This window comes from Lacerta agilis, chromosome 13, assembly GCF_009819535.1.
Source record: "Lacerta agilis isolate rLacAgi1 chromosome 13, rLacAgi1.pri, whole genome shotgun sequence".
In the NCBI taxonomy this organism is placed as follows: domain Eukaryota; kingdom Metazoa; phylum Chordata; class Lepidosauria; order Squamata; family Lacertidae; genus Lacerta; species Lacerta agilis.
In genome coordinates, this window is record NC_046324.1 from 16226942 (window position 1) to 16250942 (window position 24001).

At 44.8% G+C, this 24001-nt stretch overlaps 1 protein-coding gene across 1 annotated transcript; it reads right to left on the reverse strand.

Annotated features, from left to right (window-relative positions):
• Positions 1–321: 321 nt before the first annotated feature.
• On the reverse strand, positions 322–23729 carry MINAR1 (membrane integral NOTCH2 associated receptor 1). The gene is made up of 4 exons (XM_033167751.1): positions 23597–23729; positions 8106–10454; positions 3551–3805; positions 322–690 (listed from the first exon to the last, which is right to left on the reverse strand). Exons 2-4 carry the CDS (start codon positions 10401–10403, stop codon positions 493–495), a joined length of 2751 nt encoding a protein of 916 aa, XP_033023642.1. The 5' UTR covers positions 10404–10454; positions 23597–23729; the 3' UTR covers positions 322–492.
• Between the last annotated feature and the right edge of the window lie 272 nt (positions 23730–24001).

The following is a 24001-nucleotide window of genomic DNA, read 5'->3' on the forward strand; positions in this document are numbered from 1 at the left end:
GTATCACTGCTCTTATCTGTCTGACGAGATGCATATTTGTACAGGATGCTTAGCAGTCAATCAAGATAACTTTAGTATAAAATCTGTCTCCATACAGAGGAGGGAGAGGAACCTCTTTCTTCATCCACAGCCAGTCTTGCAAAATATTTTATCTTCTTTTCAAAGGGTGAAGAAGGAAAAAAAAAGAGAGGAAAAGAATTCCACTTGTAATAACATGTAAAAATTTAAACCTAGTTAGCATTAAGTCTGCCAGGTGCTTTGCTATTTTAAAAAGACTCTCTTCTTTTTAAAAACAAAAACAAAAAAAAAACAAGGAACAGAAACAAACAAACAAACCCCAAATGTCTTTACATGCTCCCTCGCTGAGATCGCTCAGTGCATCCTTCCCAGTTCACGGTTACAATTTTTGCCATAAGGTGATTATTTAAAAGACTGAATGGAATTATCTGGAGCAAATGTTCCAGAGACGGATTTATTCATCCATCGTCAAATTCACGATTTCATAGTACATATGGGAACGACAATGACAAGGATAACTGTACAGGCAGCGGCTGCAATCAGGGCAGCTATTTTGCAAACTTTTGCTCTTCTGAATTCGGCTTCTTTGCGCTTTAGTAACGAGTCATAGCCTGGGGTGTAGATGTCCTCCATCCAGTACTCTAAATTGTTGGGGTTTAAAGATTCTTGAGTCTGGAAATTAAAAAGAAGAAGAAAGCCATTAAGAGTCTCTTTCTCAGAATTCCAGCTCTAAATAAGGATACACACAACTTAGGCCAAATCTGCATGATACATTCAAAGCACTATGGTACCACTTGAACAGTCACGACTTCCGCAAAGAATTCTGGGAAAGCGTAGTTTGTTAAGGGTTCTGAGAGTTTGCTAGGAAACCCCCATTCTGCTCACAGAACCACAATTCCCAGAGTTCCCTGGAAGAAGGCTTGATTGTTAAACCACTCTGGGAATTGTAGTTCTGTGAGGAGACTCTTCCTGCTTGATTCCCAGCAAGCGGTGTTCCGACAGTGGAGGCAAAACACAGACATTGTGGCTAGTGATAGCAAAGAGGACACAGTCAAGAAGCAATTCTTCTTTGAAGCCTTCTACAGTCAAACCTCTGTTGTCGAACTTAATGTGTTCTGGAAGCCCATTTGGCTTCCAAAATGTTTGACAACCGGAACACTTACTTCCGGGTTTTTGGCATTCGGGAGCTGAGGTTTGACTGCATATAAAAAGACATCTGCTTAAAAATTCAGGCTGACAGGCAGCTTTCCAAAGATGGCTTCCTCTGTCGCCGTGCTCTCAAATTTGCAACAGCAACGGAACAAAGCTTATTATAAAGTGGCTGCCTCACGCTCCCCTGTTGCAACGCTTCCTGCTCTCAATTCGGCAGCCTCTCTAAAAACAGACTGCAAGGTGTCCTTAAGTCAAATCCTAGCAACACCTTGTGACTGAAATCTTCTAACCCCTCCAGTCTCTTGGGTCTCAGAACGGCTGATTTATTCCTGAATCTTGCCACCTGTGTGTGACAGAAACTGTGAAAAGCATCTGGTTGGGATGGGGAAATTACTATTTAAAATACAACTCATGTGTAAAATTCTGGAGGAGGGCAGGCCTGCACAACAAGCGACCCACCGAACCGAAGGGTGGACGACCAGACTGGACACCAGCATCCGTAATCCTCGGTCAGTTGCCAGGGACTATTATTTGCCAGCTCTGAGGCCCCTGGGCCAGGTGGTGTGGAACAGCCAATTTAGCTTCCCACACAACATCTCAGAGCAGAGCTATTTCAACACTAGGCATCGTGGGAAATTAAAATGGCATCTGGTGCTGATTTGGAGTGCGACTGCTGACCGCCATACGCAAAGTCCATTTGGGTGTTTTGCCCTGGGACTTCTCAAACCTAGAAGGGAGTATCTTTGGAGTATCTTATTAAAAACAATTAATATATTAATTGAAATCAGACTGGAAGTTGGGTTCCTATTGAGGTATCTGGCGAGCCAAAATGACAGCGATGAGGGATTGAGGAACGGAGTGATCATTCTGTGATATTACGGCAGGGAACAAAGCTGCACCGTAACTTTTGAATACGTGAGTTTTAACAAACAAAAACAAAACAATCAACGTTTTAAAGCAGCAGCAGCAACAACAACAACAACCCTGCTAGTTGATTCGCACCTCTCCAGTTGGTCAATTTCTAAAACAGATAATTGACTGAACGCTGCAACCCTAGTAATAATATGCATGATGTGCTCTGAGGATTTAGAATACGCAAAGTGAGAGATGGGGAACTTGTTGCACTGCAGTTTGCTTCTAGACTGCAAACTCCTATCTAGCATGGACTTGTTCCATTGCTCTCCTGCTGCTGAGGCTGTCATGGAGTAGGAGACTGCTACTGGTCTCCATGGGCAGTGCTGAGAAAGGAAGCCCCTTCTAAGCACTGTAGCATAGAAGCCAAGCAGTTGGTGTGAATGTGTTGAGAATGGGTTGTGGGTGAACTTAGTGTGGGTGGATTTAGAGATCTGGTCAGCTGTGTGCCTGAGCGTGCAAATGGTTCAAAGTGGTCAGGATGTACATACTAGCAGTGGGCAGACCAAATAAATACCAAAACTAGAAGGGATCAACAATTGTTGTTGTTGTTGTTGTTGTTTCCCCAGCTGCTCTGAGTGGCTTCCAGCACATATACCTACCCGGACCCTGAGATCATCTTCTGAGGCCCTTCTTTGTGTTCCCCCTCCTCGAGAGGTCAGGAGGGTGGCAACAGGAGAACGGGGCCTTCTCTCCAGTGGCTCCCCATCTGTGGAATGCTCTCCCCAAGGAAGTTCACCTGACACCTTCATTAAACACCTTTAGGCACCAGGCAAAAACATTCCTCTTTAACCAGGCCTTTGATTAATCTGATTTACATCCACCTATACCCTTTTCAAAATGCTGGCTCTTTTTAGGGGGGGGGGTTCCATTGGGTTGCCGTTTGTATTTTGATTATATGTATGTGATCCTTTATGTCAGCCTTCCTCAACCTCGGCCCTCCAGATGTTTTTAGCCTACAACTCCCATGATCCCTAGCTAGCAAGACCAGTCGTCAGGGATGCTGGGAATTGTAGTCTCAAAACATCTGGAGGGCCAAGGTCAGGGATGCCTGCTTTATGTGAACCACCCTGAGACCTTCGGATATAGAGAGGTATAGAAATAAAATGAAATAAAAAAATAAGTAGACCCTGACCACTTTCTCCCAAGGGAATGCAGCTCACAGGAAGAAGAAGCTCCTGCACCTCTCAGATACAGGGTTGCAATCCAAACCTACCACACCCTCCAACATTTCTCTGATGAAAATAGGGACGTCTTAAGAAAAAGCGGGACATTCCGGGATCACATCAGAAACCAGGACGGCTTCTGTAAATCCGGGACGATCCTTGGAAAACAGGGACACTTAGAGGGTCTGACATACTTACTGACAATATGAATCTCTATACCCTTCAACATTCAGGTTTCCCCTTCTTTTGGGTAGGTTCCACTTTGGCACAGGCCACCCACGGTGGAAACCAACGTGACTCACTTGTAGATCCAGAGCGGCCAACTTCCCTTTCTCGCCCGAGTTCCTCGTGTATTCCTCAATGGTCCACGACGGCTGAGCCCGCTTCACTTCCGCCAGTTCCATCAGCCGCATGTCCGTGTAGAGGGGGTTGGTCTTCATGTGCGACTTGAGCGACGCCGGGTAAGGGTGGGGGCTGAAGACTTGCTCAATCAAGAAGCCATCTTTGGGTTGCTTGGAGTGCCTCGGGGCGTGTGGGGCTTCATATTGCCTATCTGCCTGCAGTGAGTCGCACAAGTAGTTCAGGGAAGGAAAGAAAGGACTTTCGTGCTCAACAAATCAGTTGCCTTGGCTGCATCCACATGGCTGTTTATTCGATTCATTTTTGATTTCATTCAATGTGTTTCTATGCCACTTTCCGTTCAAACGAATCCGAAAGCGGCTTGGAAACAACAAATGGCAATTACATAATAGAACATCACAGGTATAGCACAAGTCACATTATATGATTAACAAATCATCCATAAAATTGTTACTATATGTATTACACCTAGGGCTGGGTGATAGATCAATATATCATTCAAGACTGGTTTGAAGTCCATATTGTGATATTGGTTTCATAATTTTTTATTGAGAATCACGATGTGCTGTGCAAAAATCACAATGCAGGAAAAACCATGAAGCCAGCCAGTGCCTCTGCATAGCTCCATCCTTATTTCAGACATCCTGCTATATCACTATAGAATCATAGAATCATAGAGTTGGAAGAGACCACAAGGGCCATCCAGTCCAACCCCCTGCCAAGCAGGAAACACCATCAAAGCATTCCTGAAAGATGGCTGTCAAGCCTCTGCTTAAAGACCTCCAAAGAAGGAGACTCCACCACACTCCTTGGTAGCAAATTCCACTGCCAAACAGCTCTCACTGTCAGGAAGTTCTTCCTAATGTTTAGGTGGAATCTTCTTTCTTATAGTTTGAATCCATTGCCCCGTGTCCGCTTCTCTGGAGCAGCAGAAAACAACCTTTCACCCTCCTCTATATGACATCCTTTTATATATTTGAACATGGCTATCATATCACCCCTTAACCTTCTCTTCTACAGGCTAAACATACCCAGCTCCCTAAGCTGTTCCACTATATCACAATGCTTAGCTGCTGTTGAAAACCAGATCTCGCTCAGCCCTAAATACTACTACTAAAAAATACTGTATATTCTGGCGTATAAGACTACTTTTTAATACAGGAAAATCTTCTCAAAAGTCAGGGGTCGTCTTATACGCCAGGTGGAGAATCTGTGGTTGAGTATATCTCAAACTCTATATTTTAACTGCAAAAGTTGGGGGTTGTCTTATACGCCCAGTCATCTTACACGCCAGAATATACGGTAAGCTAAATACTACCATTTTCATGCACATACACTTCCCAACCAATTCAGTTCATTAAAATATACATACACATCCATCATTCAGGACCTTGAACTAACGGAAGTACAACAAAACTATACTTTAACTTATTAGTTTATTCCATTTCCCCAATGTTTCCCTTGCTGTTTATTTCTGCATTATACACAATGCAGAAGCCACTTATGGGAAAACTAATGGAACGCAGTATCTGTTTAGTCCTCATTTCCGTGTTATTTGATTGCTGGGGGGGGGGGGACCATTTGCAGCCCTTAACCTGGAAAAATTGTGGCAGTGAAATGGTAAAATTTGGGCAGTACACCAGCATATACCGGTAGTTCTTTCCTGCCATTATCAAGGAGGAAGAGAAGCACACATGTAGCTTCTGTAGAAACGTTGTCCAATGATGTTGGTTGTGTCACACCATGCCTAGTGGTGTGAATGAAAGTCAATGCAACATGCTGGTTTATGGGTCAGTAAGCTGCAGTTCCATAACACAACAGGTACTGTAGTGTGAAAGGAACATTAGAGAACGAGGCAGTAGCACCACTGTTATAATCAGGAAAACTAATGCACTAAAGGTAAAAAGGGCAAATGACCCCTGGATGGTTAAGTCCAGTCAAAGACGACTATGGGGTTGTGGTGCTCATCTCGCTTTTCAGGCTGAGGGAACCCAGGCAGCTTTCTGGGTCATGTGGCCAGCATGAATATACCGCTTCTGGCACAATGGGACAGCATGACGGAAGCCAGAGTGCACAGAAACGGCATTTACCTTCCCGCTGCAGCGGTATCTATTTATCTACTTGCACTGGCATGCTTTTGAACTGCTAGGTTGGCAGGAGCTGGGACAGAGCAACGGGAGCTCGCCCCGTCGCGGGGTCAATCCACCGACCTTGTGATCGGCAAGCCCAAGAGGCTCAGTGATTTAGACCACAGCACCACCCGCGTCCCATGTACTATTCCCCATTTCTGAATGCACCCCTAGTCAATCAGGAATTTCATGCAGAAGAGCTCATGAAACTCCACACAGGTGAGTCGGTTGGCTGGCTCCATCTCTTCCCTAAAACTCTGCCTGCTATGTGTGGAAGCAAGGAAGTGACTCTGAAAATGACTAGGAACGGGGTAATAAATTTGGCTCTGTTCACATTTTAATATGAATCTACCAATTTTGCACCTTCTGAAATAATATACAAATCGAAACATTCTTCTTTGGATTTCTCGAAATAAAATAAAATAAAAATTCTCGAGGCACCTGACATAACTAAACAAACAAACAAAACTTCTACAATTCAAAACAGGATAAATAACTAAAAGGAAACCCATAAGCATAATAGCATACGCAGGAGCAAACAAGGCTTTAATCATTCAATAAACCTTGTGAACAAGAAAGACTTTAGAGCCTGTTTAAAAACGAGAAGAAAGTTCTTTCTATAAGTTATTTATATACGCATAAAGTTCTGTACCGCTCAATCAAGAAGAAAGATCTTCTTTAAAATGCCCACAAAATACAAACGTGTTACACAATGTGACAAGCACATGCTGCATACTCTCTTAGTCTTAAAACCATCACCAGTTTCCTCATATCACACACTACAAACAAAATTTTCTCCTGAAAATCCACCCCAGCAAAATCTATGAAAGAAAAACGCACGGAACCTGTCAACAAGCTGAAGTCTCTCACCAAATGCTGAATTCATTCAAAATAAGCCACTTCTTATCCTGTCTACCTCAAATTCATCATGGGCTGCTCTCAAAGCTTTCCCTCCTATGCTGCTGAGTTTCATATCGTTCCGCTGAGGCATGCTCAAACTGTAAGTTGTAGAACCTACTACCGCCCTTCAATTTCTCATGAGAAATGGAGCAAAACTCTCCAGTCAACACACATACCCTTAACCATTGTGGCTCTGTAATTAAAAATAACAATAAACTTTCGTTTTCCTTTCACAGTTCTTTTCTGTCCTCCACACACCCGTGTTGGCATGTTCCAACTGACCTGTCTGACAGACATTCTCACTCCACCCAACTTTCCTCCACCTAACCTTCTCTCACAACAAGTTCGTACTGAGCATGTGCAAGGAACACCCTTATGAAATCCCACTGACCAACACTGGCCACACAAAAAATGCCTTTTTGGTTTATTTATTTTTAACCCAATCTACAAACATATTACACTACTCTTAGACAAAAGCACGCTCTAGGCATTCCCTTTGACCTAACAGAAAAGATGATGTAGAAATGGAGAAATGTTTCTGGAAAAACCACCTGAGCAAAGTCTATGAAAGAAAAACAAAAAGGTACCCATCAAGAAGCTGGTATTTTCTTTAGGTTTTTTAAAACTTCTTCAGAATAATTCATTTCTTACCCCTTCTACCCCAAATTTGGCTTGAACCATACTGAAAAATGCCTCTCCTACACTGGCCAGTTTCAAATCAGTTCGATGAACCATTTTCTAACTACCCCCTGGAAACCTGACTTCTCATTATAATGGTGAGATTTACCATTTACCCTTAACATAAGGCCATGAGTGTGGCCCTATAACTATAGACTAACATCAGATGATGATAATAATAATAATAATAATAATAATAATAATAATAATAATGTCAGAATACAAAGATATCTAAACAGAGGGAGAGCACATGTGAGTATACACTTCTTAAAGTGATATCTCACCAATAGGTGAGTCCTATCTGTAAAGAATTAACATGCAAACTGAACTGCCAAATGGACTATACAAGTCTATTTGCTTGCAGGTTAGCTCAGTTGGCCAAGGTCGCGATTTTGATCCCTGTATGGGTGCATATTCCTGCATTGCAGGGGATTGGACTAGATGATCCATGGGGACCCCTTTCCAATTCTATGATTCTAAGTATACCATGTAAATTGAAAAAAAAATCTACATTTTGGGGCGGCTGGTGTTGTTTTGGGACAATCTCAAATTATACGAACAGTGTTGTTTTTAGACTGCAGCTCTTTATGTATTCTGGATATTGCCGTGGGGAAGAAAAAAAAAACAAGTGGGTTAAGAAAACAGATGGAAATTCATTAAAAACAATTCTAACAGTAGTGTAGTAGTAGGCAGATGTTGTAATCCTCGGAGCCTTTCGAGACTTACACCAGATCCTTTTCATGCAGTCAAGTTAAAAATATAATTCACTGAGCAGAAATTGAAAAATTACCTCTTTGGATTTCCTGTGCCAGTCTTTGTTCTCGCCTCCACCCCTGTCTTTCATATCTTCCTCCGTAATGCCAGCTTGGTTTGTATATGTGATAGCTCGCCAGTCTCTAGGGGAGTTAGATATGCTTGCTATCTTGGATTCTGTGGCACTGTTTTCCTCTGTCAGTGACCTCGAAGACCTCCTGGTGAACAAGCTTTTTTTTAAGGCTTTGACCCGTAGGCTTTCGCTATTGCTGCCACTGGCATCCGAACAACACCAGTCCGGATTATTCTCCAGTTTGCCTCCGTGTGAAGAATTATGGCATGAAAAGATCCTGGGCGAGGTACTTTCTTCAGACTGAACCTCACTGGTCAAGGAATTGAGATCCAGTTGGACACTCACTTTCTCCGGCTGCTGAATCTTTTGATCCAACTTGTTCAGCTTCCCCAGGACTTGGGAAATTTCATCCCTGACACTGGAGAGAGACTCCAGCTTCTTTTCGATTTCCCCAATCCTTAGAACGAGTTTGCAGACGCTGGTTTTCAGCTCGTCGTCTGTGCCGCTGATCTCCAGCCGCGACACTTTGTCCAGCTTGTTGCTGGCATTTCCATTGGAGATTTTAGCTAAGTGGTGTTCAGGGGAGCTTTCGCAGTCCGATTTGTGTATCTGAGAAAGAGAGCCGGTACTGTTGTAACACGACGACTGCATCACCCCGGTAGACCCACAGATGCTCATGTCATCCAGAAACCTGAAGATATCGCTGATGTCGTCGCTGACAATTTCAGAGTCGTCATCAGACTGCTTAAGAGAATGTCGCTCTCCGTACTTACTCTGGTTGGGGTGGACCATCTCTTTGCACTTCTTGTGTTCCAGCCCCTGTTGGTCTGTCTGCGTCCCAACACTGTTCGTTTTGTCAATGCTCAGAAGCTGGATGGAGGTGCAGTTAATACTCTTGTCTTTAAACTTCTTCATGGGCTCGTGCTTCTCCACTTCCAAGATGGAGGGGATGTCTTTGGGTTTATGCCCGTTCGGTTTCATGGCGTAGCCAGACTGCATCATTGACTGCTGTTCCTTGGGGTTGAGATAAGGCTGGCGCCTCTCGGTGGCTGGGAAATTGGAAGGCTGGCTGTTTGAACCCTGGTACCGTGGATTCTCTTCAGACTGTTTCCTGTTGAAAAAGGACCTTTCAAAATCAGGTACTTCTTCGGTGTTCAAACTCCAGCTTTTGACCGGCCACGGAGTTTGTTTGCTCGGCTTCCCCAGCCACCGTTTGGTTTCTTGCGGTCCGAAAACGGTTGTCGGGCCGAAGTAAGTAGAAGCCTGGAGATCGTCTAAGCTTTCATGCTTGACCCTCCTTTTATCAGGCACAGGCGAATAAATCGGGTTCAAGTACTGACTGCTGTAGGGCATCTCAAAGCTGTGGTTGAAAAATGCCTGCTTGGAGGTCTCTTTCCTGCCCGGAGGTTCGACGAGCTCGTCCTCTGCTTTGCTAGTGGGCGACATTAAGCTGGGCGAAATGGTTATGAGGTTGTGGAAATCCTCCTTGAAGATATTCCGCTTCTGCACGCACGACTGCATCACAAACGGCTCATCGTTCGAAATGAACGCCTCCTTGATGCTTCCGCTGATGGGCAAGGAGTCCTGGTCAGACATAGACTCAGTTTCGAGGTTCATGGGGAAATACGTGCTTTGCATTTCGCAGGGGGGAGAGCTGCCAATAGTGTAGGACGCCAAGGCCTGCAGTCGGTCGAGGGAAGCCGCTCGGCCTTTCAGTTCCTTATTGACCCCAAGAAGAAAGTTGGGCTCGGAAGCAGGTACAAACTGTGGGCAGTCCTTGCAATCCCCTTTCCTGCATTTGGACGACCTCCTGTTCGAATACCCCCTGTTAAATTCTCCATCTCTCAGCTCGCAGTTGAGCACACAGTCCACCATATTGCACACTTCTGTGTCTGATCGACAGGACTCCAGAGACTCTTTCTTCCCCATCTTTTCCCGCGAAACAGGGAGCTTCTCCTTGGCCACCCCGCCGTTCATCTGTATGAGGTTGAATATCGTTACGATGTCTGCCGCAACCATGATCTTCTTCGACTGCTGGTTGTTCACGCTGCACCTCATTTTGTCCTTGAACAAGGTGGCGGGGAAATTAGGGTCTAGGCAGGCAGTGTAGAAAAGCACACTACGCAACTTGGCCAACTGGGACAGATCAAACCTAGCACATAGCGATTTGCAGAGATCCTGGTAGGAGACAGAGTTTTGTTTGGTATCCAGCTCCTCCAAAATGTTCACAAGGAACAGAGAAGATTCCTGGCTGGTTTCCATGGCTGGTGGAGGTCAAGCTTTGCTGCTTATCCCAGTTGCGTTATTCCAGTTCTAAATGAACACACAACAAGAAAGAGAAACAAAGTAAGCTGTGTTTCGTAAGCCATCTAAAATCTCTAATACAAAACAGCAACTTTTAAAATAATAATAATGATGATGATCAACCATAACTCACCCACACACTTTCTTTTATTCATGTCATTAAGTGTTCTATGGGTTGATTTTTTTCTTTTAAAATGATGTACATTAAGAAAACGAGAAGCTGTACCATGTCATCCATCTCAGTACAGTGGTAACTTGGTTCACAAACGTCTTGGTACTCAAACAACTTGGAACCCAAACACTGCAAACCTGGAAGTAAGTGCCACATTGAGTGCCACATTTCCATTTTGAGTGTTAAGCTGTTTTTGCTATTTATTTTGCGTTTTTGTGGCTCTTTTTTTTTGTTTTTGTGACTGTGTGGAACCCAGCTCAGCTACAGATTGATTGTGTGACTGCAGTACATTGTTTATTGCTTTCATTTTATGGATCAATGGCCTCGTTAGATAGTAAAATTCATGTTAAATTGCTCTTTTAGGGGTTGTTTTTAAAAGTCTGGAACAGATTAATCCATTTTGCATAACTTTCTATGGGAAAGTGCGCCTTAGTTTTGGAACGCTTTTGTTTTGGAAGGGACTTCTGGAACGGATTAAGTTTGAGAACCAAGGTACCACTTTATTGTGAACACTGACTGTCAACAATTCTCCAGGGTCCTCTCCCAGACCCACCTGGAAATGTCGGGGATTGAACCTGCACCAAAGCAGGTTCTCTTCCACTGAGCTAAGTCCCTTCCCTACTACTAATCAGAGGCATTAACTCTATGATTGTATGTAATTGTGGTTATTTATGCTTTTAAATTTGCTATATTGTTGTTTATTGGATGCTGTGAGCCACTCAGGGCCCATACAAACACAAATATGAATTAACGAAAGAATTCCCAGTGTTTGCTACAGCGTGACTGAGAAATACAGTAGTACCTTGGTTCTCAAACTTAATCCGTTCTGGAAGTCCGTTCCAAAACCAAAGCGTTCCAAAACCAAGATGCGCTTTCCCATAGAAAGTAATGCAAAATGGATTAATCCGTTGCAGACTTTTAAAAACAACCCCTAAAACAGCAATTTAACATGAATTTTACTATCTAACGAGACCATTGATCCATAAAATGAAAGCAATAAACAATGTACTGCAATCACTCAATCAATCAGTAGCTGAACTGGGTTTCACACAGTCACAAAACCAAAACCAAAAGAGCCACAAAAACACAAAATTAATAACCAAATCAAATCAAATCAAATTTTATTAAACGGTCACAGACCAAATCGTCCAACGAAGCACACACAAGACAAACACACGAAAAAACAGCATTTTGAAATTAAGATCTTAATAAAATTAAACGTTTGCCTTTGCCTGCACATTGTCAATGGATAGCTTATATTTCCTGCGTCTAATAGCAGAAACGCAGAATTTGGCAACATTAATCGTAGTCTCGGAGACCCTGTCTTCTACTAGGGCTCTCAAGCGTTGGGATTCTGATTCATTTTTAAACTTGTGAAGAACTGGGGTAATAAAAGTCTGTCGTAGATCCTCGTAGAAACTGCAGTGCAGCAGTATATGCAGGTTTGTTTCCACCTCCAAGGAGCCACATGGGCAAACACGTGACTCATACGGTTTGCCTTCATACCTACCTAGCAACAGGGCAGAGGGCAACACATTGAATCTGACCAAAGTGAAGGCATGTCTATACTTGGGTATTTGTAGTTTGGTCAGATAGTCTGCGGGTGAAAACCCTCTCCCGAAGTCTCTTATTGAGGTATGTTTTTCCATTTTGCTCATGTGACACTGCAGCTCTGTGTCCCTAATGCGTTGGAGCACTTGACTTTTGGCTCTCTCATAACCCGCTGCTATCAGAATCTGCGGGGAAAGTCCCAGGCTTCTTATCTTGCCAAAAAGGGAAGCTTTCCAGTTGGAATGAAAGGTGTCTACTAGTGTTAAAGGTGCCAACCCAGCCGGGAAAAAGATGAGTTTTAACCAATAGTGTATCCTCATGATCCACATCCGCGCATCAATAGGTAATTGTCCGACTTCAAGGCGGACAGCTGCGTTAGATACACAGGGAGGGACTCCCAATAAGGAACGATAAAATTTTGTTTGGAATGCCTCCATAGGTGCGGGATTTTTGAAACTGCAGATCTGGGAGCCATAAGTAAGTTGTGGCAGTATTTTTATGGCAAAAACCTGAGAGGCTGCCGGAACGTATTGGCCCCCTTTCCCGTAGTAAAATCTTATTAGGGCTTTGTTAGTCCTACCTGCGTTGGCAATGGCATTATTCATCTGGTGAAGCCATGAGCCCCTTTCCTGAAAAGTTATTCCCAAATATTTGAAAGTTGTTACTTGATCAATAGGTTGGTTGTCAAGTCTCCAATTGTGTTTTCTTCTCTTTTTTGAAAACACCAAGATTTTGGATTTGCTGTGATTTAATACTAGTTGTTCGGCTTGACAGTAATTGGAAAGTGATCTCAAAAGTTTCCTTAGGCCGACGCTGGAGAAAGAGAGTAGAACGGCGTCGTCTGCATATAAAAGCACCGGGAGGGACACATCTGCCAATTTAGGTGGATGAGCATTTTCTTTCACCATATTTTCTACTAGAGAGTTAATGTAGAAATTAAATAAAGTTGGCGCGAGAACGCATCCTTGTTTGACTCCATTGCAAATATGAATTTCTTTGGTTAGATGACCTAATCTATCGCATCTTACCCTGGCCCTAGTGTTTTCATATAGGCCACGAATAAGAAGCAATAATTTTTTATCTATATTTGTAGCGTTAAGCTTTTCCCAGAGTCTTTCCCTTGGTATTAGGTCAAAAGCAGATTTGAAATCTATGAACGCTGCATATAAAGATCCTCCTTTTCTTGAGTATTTGTCCGCCAGATGTTGGAGTATCAGAGCCTGGTCTATGGTTGATCGGTTTGCTCTAAAACCAGCTTGTGCTTCTGACAGGATGCGTTCTCGATTCATCCACTCAACCAGTTTATCACATAAATGGGCAGCGTACAGTTTGCTAACAATACTTAATAGGCTAATTGGTCTATAATTAGCAGGCTCAGTTCTGTTTCCTTTTTTAAATATAGGGATAATGATTGCTAAACCCCAATCCTCAGGAATAGTAGCTGCTTGGTCTATGCTGGTAAACAGGGCCAAAAGAGCCACAAAAACACAAAATTAATAACAAAAACAGACAGACCACAGTGTAACACTCAAAATGGAAGTGTGGCACTCAAATCGGAAGCGTAACACTCATTTTTGCACATTCGGCTTCCGAAAAAGGTTTGCCAACAGGAAATCTTACTTCCAGGTTTGCAGTGTTTGGGTTCCAAGTTGTTTGAGCACCAAGGCGTTTGAGAACCAAGGTACCACTGTGCAAGCTGTATTGCTGAGAGTTCTTCAGAGACCACTGCTCCCCTCACAGAGCTACAATTCCTAGAGTGGTTTAACATCCAATCCCCCATCCCTGAGAAGTCTGGGAACTATAGCTCTGGAAGAGGAAAAGGGGATGCCCCTCTAATACATCTCAGCACCCTTAACAAAGTTCCCATAATTCTTTGGGAAGTTAACGGGCTGTGGGGAAAACCATGAAGTCAGCCAATGCGTCTCACTCCCTGCAGCCCCAGCTGACCACATGCTGTGTGCAGGGAAACACTAGAGCGGGCAATAATCACAATGAAGGGGAAACCTCGAAGCGAGGCAGTGCCTCTACACAGCTCCATCATTATTCCAGTCATCATGATATATAGGTATATTGTATCGCCCAACCCTAAATACAGAGTCCAAGTTGGTTCATGTGTGAGGAGACACAGAGGCCCTGAGCTGCAGAAGAAGAAGAAGAAGAGTTTGGATTTGATATCCCGCTTTATCACTACCCATAGGAGTCTCAAAGCGACTAACATTCTCCTTTCCCTTCCTCCCCCACAACAAACACTCTGTGAGGTGAGTGGGGCTGAGAGGCTTCAAAGAAGTGTGACTAGCCCAAGGTCACCCAGCAGCTGCATGTGGAGGAGTGGAGACACGAACCCGGTTCACCAGATTACGAGTCTACTACTCTTAACCACTACACCACACTGGCTCAGAAGGCTTTATAGGTCAAAACCAGCGCTCTGAATTAGTCCAAAATATAACTGGTATCCATTACAGCCATGCCAGGATTGGTGTAATGTCCTCGGAATACCTTACCCCAGTCAGCAATCTGGCAATATGATTGCATCAATTCCCAAAATTCTGAGAATTATAGGGACAGAACTACCTAAATTGTGTAGAAATTTATTTACGTATGCTACTACAGCAGCAAGAATGCTACTTGCCCAAGAGTGGAAAGAAGCAGAAGTCCCAGTAAAGGAAGAATGGATACAAAAACTCATGGAATATGCAGAAATAGCGAAACTTACTTACTGAAAGAATAAGAAATCAAGATAACAAACTTTTTACAAAAGAATGGAAATGGTTCGCTGAATATTTACAGATAAATTGCAAACAGATAAAAAACATTAGCAGGATTATTGTAATAACCTACAGTTTCATAACAATATATATTTAAAAGTAAAATAAATTAAAAAAATTCTTTCCAGTAGCACCTTAGAGACCAACTAAGTTTGTTCTTGGTATTTGTTCTTGGTATGAGCTTTCGTGTGCATGCACACTTCTTCAGATATTTTAAAGATATTTTAAAGTAGATAATTAAATGAGCAAATTAAATGAATTTGGACAGTGCCTTTTTCTATTAAAAAAAAAGTTTAGGAGTACTCTCATTTTCCTACTCAGATTGAAATACTGCCCCTCAATGAAGCCAAACTTAGATTCACAAAATGTTTAGGGATATGCGTAGCCCTGGGGGGGAAAGCACAGAATTTGGATATGCAGAAGATGTTAAAAAATAAATTTAAGGAACCGCAGAAAGAGGGGGAAGGAAGTCAAACTCTGAAGAATTGTGCATGCACACAAAAGCTCATGCCAAGAACAAACTTAGTTGGTCTCTGCTACTGGAAGGAATTTTTTGTTGTTGTTTTGAAATGTTAAATTGACTGTACAACTAATTAAATGTATAAACTTGAAGAGTATAAATGAAAACTTTTTTAAAAAAATGATTACATCAAGATGTTTTTCAAGATATGCTTTACTAACATGCTGCTGTGTAGGTAAAGGTAAAGGTAAAGGGACCCCTGACCATCAGGTCCAGTCGTGTCCGACTCTGGGGTTGCGGCACTCATCTCGCTCTATAGGCCAAGGGAGCCGGCGTTTGTCCACAGACAGCTTCCAGGTCATGTGGCCATCATGACAAAGCCGCTTCTGGCAAACCAGAGCAGCGCATGAAAACACCATTTACCTTCCCGCTGGAGCGGTCCCTATTTATCTACTTACACTTTAATGTGCTTTCAAACTGCTAGGTGGGCAGGAGCTGGGACCGAGCAACGGGAGCTCACCCCGTGGCAGGGATTCAAACCGCCGACCTTTGGATCAGCAAGCCGTAGACTCTGTGGTTTAACCCACAGCGCCACCTGGGCCGTGTAGGTACATCTCAGTAAAACTGCATAAAAGGAATCTTGACCGTACATCACCTTAGGATGACTTTCCCCAGCGTTTTATCAATGCCCATGGGGAGCGAGGCGAGGTGGAAATGACAGGAGCGGAAGAAAGGCATCAATACCTGCAGCCTGTTTCAGGAAGGGCCATGCATCCTACTCTACAGAGGGCAGTCCTGTATTTGAAGGAGTCTTCTATCTGAAGTCCTGTCTGGTTGACAGATTAAAGGACCATAAGAGCCGAGAGGAAGGGCCTTGAAGTTGCCCATCAACAGTTAATACCTGAACAGCAAACTGAGCAGGCATGTCTCTTGCATTTCTATTCAAACTGTCGTGATTATTTTTTTATATTTGCATCTATCCGTATAAATTACCGCGTGCAAATTTTTATGCAGCCTGTGTCCCGCCTTCGTCCATTTCTTTCAGTGATGTGTTCCCTCTGCTTTGTCAATATGTAAATGGCCCAATTCCAAAATTAATTGTGGGGATTCTAGCTGAAAGCAGAATTCAGGGAAGGTGGATCTCAGAGCGAAGCAGGTAAGCCAGAAAACAAACACACCAAGGAAAGGAATGGTGGTGTCATTCTTACAGGATACTCTGTAGTATGAATCCTTTGACTGGGGACTGACCTTGAAAAGTATGTGCTCTGCTACTCAGGGGTATACAGCTTCCAGGTCATGTGGGCAGCATGATTAAGCCGCTTCTGGCGAACCAGAGCAGCGCATGGAAACGCCGTTTACCTTGCCGCCGGAGCGGTACCTATTTATCTACTTGCACTTTGACGTGCTTTCGAACTGCTAGGTTGGCAGGAGCAGGGACCGAGCAACGGGAGCTCACCCCGTTGCGGGGATTCGATCTGCCGACCTTCTGATCGGCAAGCCCTAGGCTCTGTGGTTTAATCCACAGGGCCGGCTCCCTCAGCCAATAAAGCGAGATGAGCGCCACAGCCCCAGAGTCATCCGCGACTGGACCTAATGGTCAAGGGTCCCTTTACCTTTTTTACTCAGGGGTGTAGGAAGGGGGTGCGGGGCGCCTTGGGTGTCGTCCTGAAGGGGGATGACATTTGGTGCAGGGGGCCCCCCACCCGCAACTCCCCCATGCCTGGCAAGCAGCAAAGCGGTGAGCAGCAATGCTGCAGCTCTCCACCTCCCCCTGGCTTGCTGTAGGGGAGGATCACGGCGCTGTGCCAAAATCGGCCCGTGGGGAGGATCACGCAGCTGTGTTGATCGGCCCCATGGGCGGATCGCCCCACCCCTTGGCCAGATTGCCCCGCCCTCGGGTGCACGGCATGTGTGCTGCTCCGGGTGCCGGAGCACCCAGCTCTGCCCCTGCTGCTACTAAGGCATGAATGCTGCCCACCTCCCCTGACAAATAAATTTACAGGCTTCTGGGGCTTCTCCATCCTCTTCCTTAAATGGACCTGCCAGGGATTGAACCTGGAACTTTTTGCATCCAAAGCAGGTGTTCTACCACTTCAGCAATGGCCCTTTCCCAAATCTCAAGCAAGTGAGTCAAGTAATAGACTATAGAAAAAAGCATCAGGGAAAGCTCAAGTCCTGATCTGACCCCCAAAGATAATATGCATGTTACCTTTGCATTTCTTGCATTGCAATTAACTTGGGCATTTTTGAACAGCTGGACATGCCTTCCTAGTCTACCTACCGAAGAGTCTTGTGTTAGCTCAAAAGCTTGCAGAATTACATGTCAAAAAAGGTTGAATTAGCAAAGGAAATTCTCTTATCTGCTCCATGCCACCTTCAAAACGAAATGCCTTGTGACTGTTCAATTAACAATAAAGGAAATGCTTCGTCTTTGAAGAGAGATCTGTCTTCCCCAGATTCAATTTTCCCAACTGGAGCAAAGCAATCACACTGCCATGAAAACGCACACACGAGAGCACCACCTGACAACTTGGCAGAGTCTACCGGGGTTGGTCTTTAGGATGAGCTACGGGCTCACTACCGATCAATCCTTTCATGACCTCTATGAAAGCAGGTTGACTACACTTCATACTCCTTGTGTGAAGGTGGAAAAAGCCTTAGCCCAGCATTTCAGCTGTTGGGAGATCAGACTGCAGCATTAATCATTCCATTTTACCTTCCCTAGACTACCTTCTCTTAGGCAATGAGATTATTTTGCCTTCAAAAAACAAAACAAAAAGCAATACAAAATTATCTTGGGGGGGGGGACAAACCCCCCAAAAAACACCATGCAGGACTAGGCAATATTAAGGAAACCTTAGCCAATATGCATGGCATGCATTACATTTTTCCCAATGCAAAATTCCAGCGCTTCACTACAGAGGTGTGTGGACAGCAATAATGCAATCACCTTCAAGCAAGCAGAGCTAATACTGTGAAACTAGAGAAGTATCTTCGATTAAAAATTTCACTCTTACTTTGATCTTCAGGGTTGTTGTTGTTGTTTTGCTATTGCACAATATTCACCCATCGTTCTTTGAGAATTGCTGCAACTCTTCAGAACCTGGCATTTGAGACCGGTGGTCTTAAAACCAAGAAAAGCATACTTGGGTTTCAGATCATTTAGCCCCATTTTTGCCATGCTGTTGCTAACGCTATTATCAATATCGTATCTTGTAGGGGAACTTTTGCCATACAAGGACACCAAAAGCAGCTCACAACACAGCAATACGGAATCAAATTGTAGAAATCCTAAGAACTGACTTTCATATAGTGTGTTTTGCAGGTGTAGGGAGGTAGGCTGACATCAGGGCCAGCCCAATACATTTTGCAAAGAAGAAGAAGAAGAAGAAGAAGAAGAAGAAGAAGAAGAAGAAGAGGAGGAGTTTGGATTTGATATCCTGCTTTATCACTACCCGAAGGAGTCTCAAAGCGGCTAACATTCTCCTTTCCCTTCCTCCCCCACAACAAACACTCTGTGAGGTGAGTGGGGCTGAGAAACATCAAAGAAGTGTGACTAGCCCAAGGTCACCCAGCAGCTGCATGTGGAGGAGCGGAGACGCGAACCCGGTTCCCCAGATTACGCCTCTACCGCTCTTAACCACTACACCACACTGGCCCCCCTTCCAATCCCACATGCATAAGCCAACCAGACCGAGGCACAATCTGCACTATACATTTAAAGCAGTATCTTGCTGGTTAAACACCTGTGTCTTCCCGCAAAGAATCATGGGAGCTGTAGTCTGTTAAGGGTGTTGGCCGTTGTTAGGAGAGCCTATATTCCCCTCACAGGGCTACAGTTTATTTATATATCTAATTCATATCCCACCCTTTTCTCCAAGGAGCTCAAAGTGGCATCAATGATTCCCCCCCCCCTCATTCAACCCCCCACAACAAACATTTGGGGTAAGCTAGGCTCAGGGGCAGAAGATCAAACCTATCCATTCTCAGGGAAATCGGCCCTGAGTGCTCACTGGAATGACAGATCCTGAAGCTTACGCTCCAATACTTTGGCCACCTCATGAGAAGAGGAGACTCCCTGGAAAAGATCCTGATGTTGGGAAAGATTGAGGGCACAAGGAGAAGAGGATGACAGAGGATGAGAGTGTTCTCGAAGCTGCCAACATGAGTATGACCAAACTGCAGGAGGCAGTGTAAGGCAGGAGTGCCTGATGTGCTCTGGTCCATGGGGTCATGAAGAGTCAGACATGACTAAATGACTAAACAACAACAAGGCTCAGAGGCAGTGAGTGACTGGCTCAAGGTCGCCCAGTGAGTTTCATGGTTGAGCGGGGATTCAAACCCTAGTCTCCCAGGTCCCAGTCTGATGCATTAACTGCTACGCCATGCTGGTTGAACAGTGCTGGACGGTCAACCTTTCTTTCCAGGGAACTTTAGGAGTTGTGAGAAGAATAGGGGGCTCCTCGCATCTTTCAGCTCACTTAACACTCTATAGTTCCCAGGATTCTTTGGGGGAAGCCATGACTGTTTAAAGTTTTATAATAATGCTTTAAATTTACAGCAGAGATGGGGCCTGGCAACTGAATCTTACTTCAGTGCAAGTGATGGGATAGCATACTGCATGACAAGTGAAGGCAGCAGGTTAGCTTTAAGAGGCAGAGGGTCAACCACAACGGCAATATCTCCAACATTTCATTGCTTCACCTTGCTTCCCAGCATCTGCTGCCTGAGGTGGCTGCCCCACTCCGACCAATGGTAGGGCCGTCCTTATTTGCTATCAATCCTTATCTCCAAAATTCAGACTATGTTAGTCTGCGGAGCCAAAATAAAATTGGTATTGTAGCACCCTAGAGGTGGACAGTGCGACCTCCAGCATTTCTGAGCAGAAGTTACTCCCATTGTGCTCAATAGGGCCTCCTCTCTGTCACTGTGCTTAGGATTGCAGCCAAAAGATGTTATTGCGACATAAGCCTTTGTTGACGACAGTCCACTGTGCCAGATACATGGAGCGTTCTCCTCAGTTAGCAATACACACGGCACAGAACCAGTTAGAGTGTCAGACGGGACGAGTTCAAATCCCACACTCAAGCCATGAAGCTCATTGGACGACCTTGGGCCAATCACCACCCACTCTCAGCCTAGCCTACCTCACAAGGTTGTTGCAAGGGTAATATGAAGGGGTGGGGGGAGAGAGAACTATGTAAGCCAACTTGAGCTACCTGGGAGGAAAGGTAGGCTATAAATGGAAGAATAAATAAATTAAATGGCCAAAACAAAAGGAGTTTAAACAGTGAGTGGGTGGCATTCAACCAAGTTTTACCCAGTGGCATTAATCAACATGACTCTGTTAGGTCCATTAATTCCAACTGGTCTACTCTGAGTGAAGCTTAGTTGTGCTTGCGTAGGGTTGCTCCTGTTCCTAGAGAGTCCCTTTTATACCATAGCCTCTTGGCCATACTATTTACAAACACACACATATATATATACTGTATCCATGAATAAGGATAAAACAGCCAAAGCATTTCACAAAACAAGCCCGACACAGAAAACGTATGTCACAATAAACCTGAAGTTTTGCTAGGGGGAAGCTATATAAATTAAGCAGGTAAATAAATGTGAGGAAAGCAAAATGTTACTTTGAAATATTTCCCTCGAAGCCTGAATTTGTTTTATCCTAGCTTGTTTTATTTGATGCCTTCATGTGTTGTAAACGGTTTTGAGATTATACCCCCCTTTTAAAATATAAAGCAGTACAGAAATGAAATGAAAGATGATGATGATGATAATAATAATAATAATCTCCTTGAGGGGAAAATGGTGCTTAGATATTCTGTTGTGGCAAGAGTAACCTAGGTGTGAGGTACCATTTGGTCATCAGCTTATATATCTGAGTTTCTAACACTGCCTTTAAGATCCCACAAGACTCTTGGCTGTTCTCCCAAACGTGATCGAAACAGCCTGGGTATATTTGCTTAGGAAGAAGCCCCATAATAAGCATTAATACTTAAACATACAAAACACCAGGCTGCAAGCCAGTTCTTAGACCTGACCACTCCGTGGCTTCACATGTTGCCAAACAATGCCCCTGTCCATTTGCTTTCTGAATTGGGAGAGGAGGAGAAGAGAAGAAAGCACTTAGGAGGTAGAGAGCCCCATGCAGGCTCACTCCAATCCAACCTGTCCCATTCTCTTACAAAGCGAGGAGGTGGAGGGCAGGGGGTTGAGTTTTGCTTCCAGCCAGCCTTGTGTGACACACAATGGCACACAATGCCAGGGCCACCAGCTTGTGCTTTCAGCTTCTCTGCAAATCCCCACCCCATGGGGGCAGGTATGAGATACTTTGCTGGCAAGGCGCCTCCTTAATGTGATTTTTATTCACTCTCCTCAAGCCAATGGGGAGCTCGGGGTGGTGGTGAGGTGAGGACAATGCCCGGCAGCCTGGAAGCAAAAGCAATGCAATTTGCTAGAGGCTTATTCATCAGCAAACAGTTTACTGCAAGTCTGCATTCTCCGCAGCAGGAGAAAAGGGGGAGAAAAAGCAAGCTTTGCACAGAACAACACTCGGTGGATCTGCTTCCTCATCCCTCCCATCAAGCATCCATCACACACAAAAACATAGGTGGATGCCAAGGAAGTTGTGAGGTTTATGTCTCTCCTCTGATATAGGAACGGTGATAAAAACTCTATATAAACCTGGCTTCCTACACCGGAAAAAAAGAAGAAGGTTGTGCTGGCTTGATTGCCATGTTGTCAAACACACCGCCTCTTACACGACTGAACACGCACATTCCAAGGAGGATGCATTGTATATCCACTCAGCATTCCCTCCCTGGTGCATTCCTTCTCTGCACAAGTTCAAAGAATGCTTAATGCCTTACAGAACACTTTAAATTAATACCTGTTGTTTTTGTATTATGCAACTAACCCCCTGCATTAGGTAAGTGATCTACATGTGGAGGGGGGGGGAGAGAAGCAGGGCAAATTATGATAGTAAAAAAAAAAAAGCATAATAAGACCTCACAGAATGTTATGATTTGGTTCCTGACTCCCTCACACCCTGGGAACAATCCTTCCACAATCGCTGCCACAGATAGACACAGTTTCAGCTCAAGAGTGACTCTCCTGTCCACACAGATATTAAAACATGGTCACCTTAATTCTGTGTTATTGTTGCTGTTTTTAATATTGAGGACCTGCAGCATGAAACAAGTGGGAAAGCATACAATCCCACTGACTGTAGATTCCAAAATATTGCAACCCCCCCAAGCCCATTTTCTGTGTTTCCATTTCACAAAGCAAAACAAAGATGACTATCCCATCCACAACAGTCTTCATTCCCGCAAGCCAGGTTCTTTCGCAATGTTTACCCACTCATCCCAGACCTCTACAGCCCCAAATTTTCGCCTTGTTTTCTGGTACTGCCACTGCCCATCCGGAAAGGCGGTGGCAGCAGCAGGGGTTGGGTTGTTGTTTTTCTCTTGCAATCAACTTATCACCAGCCTCTGCTTGGGATCCTATGGAACTCAGGCAGGCAGCGAAGAAGTATCACCGACCAAAGCTGAAGTTGTTGCAACAATTTTGTCTCTCCCTCCCTCTCTTCGCCTCCCTGGGAGTCTGAAGCACCGAGAAACAGCAGGACCCCCACTTCACAGCTCCATGGGGAAGCCAGGATAAAAAGAGAAAGAGGCTGGCAGGGGAGCCGGCAGAGCCAGCCCAGTGTTCCCACTCCAAATCTATTCCGTGTCAGTTGAAAAAGTCTCCCTACTTGATCTAGCCGGACTGGGTGGCTGGATCAGGAGGGAGGAAATGCCTGGACTCCTGTACCTTTAAGAGTGGGGAATTTCAGCAGGTAGAAGCTTTTCTCCCAGCCCCAGACCTGCCAAAATCCTCTTTATTAAATAAATAAAGCACGCACATCTATAAGAGGCAAAGGATCCCTTTATGAATACCTCTGTCCCCCTCTCCTCCTCCCCAGCTGGGGGGGCCCTGGCCTTCCCACACGGGTTTTCATTGACATTGTCCTTCCCCAACCTCTCCCAAATTTCTCTCCCCTACTTTATAAATGCGGTGTGGGGTGGGTCGGTGGGTGGAAGGAGGGAGCTGTCCTCAGGAAAGCAAACCAAGCCTTGTCCAAGCCAACTGTGGCGGGTTTGGGCTATTTACGCATTTGGATTTGCAGGATCCCGGATTCTCTCTTTCTTACCTCGAAGTTGTCTTGTGGCGGAGTTGGGGAGGGATGGTCGGCGCCTGCTTCTCCCCCCCCTCCCCTCCCCTCAATGTCCCCTTCACGTCAGGGTCTTCTTCTGCCGCGGCTTTTGCAGCCGGGACCTTGCAAGGAGGAGGAGGAAGAAGGAAGACAGGAGGGAAAGCGGAGCGAACGGGAAGCACCCCCCCCCCCAGCAGAGTCTCTCTCCCCCCCCCCAAGCGTCGGTTTGCAATCCAATAAAAAAAAAGGCAAAGCAAGAAAAGGCCAGCGCTCCTCCGGCATTGGAGAGGGGGCGCAACTGCAATGGTCAACCCCCGTCGTTGCAAACTAGCGACGCAAAACACACACTGCGGGCGGCTCGGGACGTTTCTGCTGCTGCTGCTGGGGGGGTCTCTCCTTGCT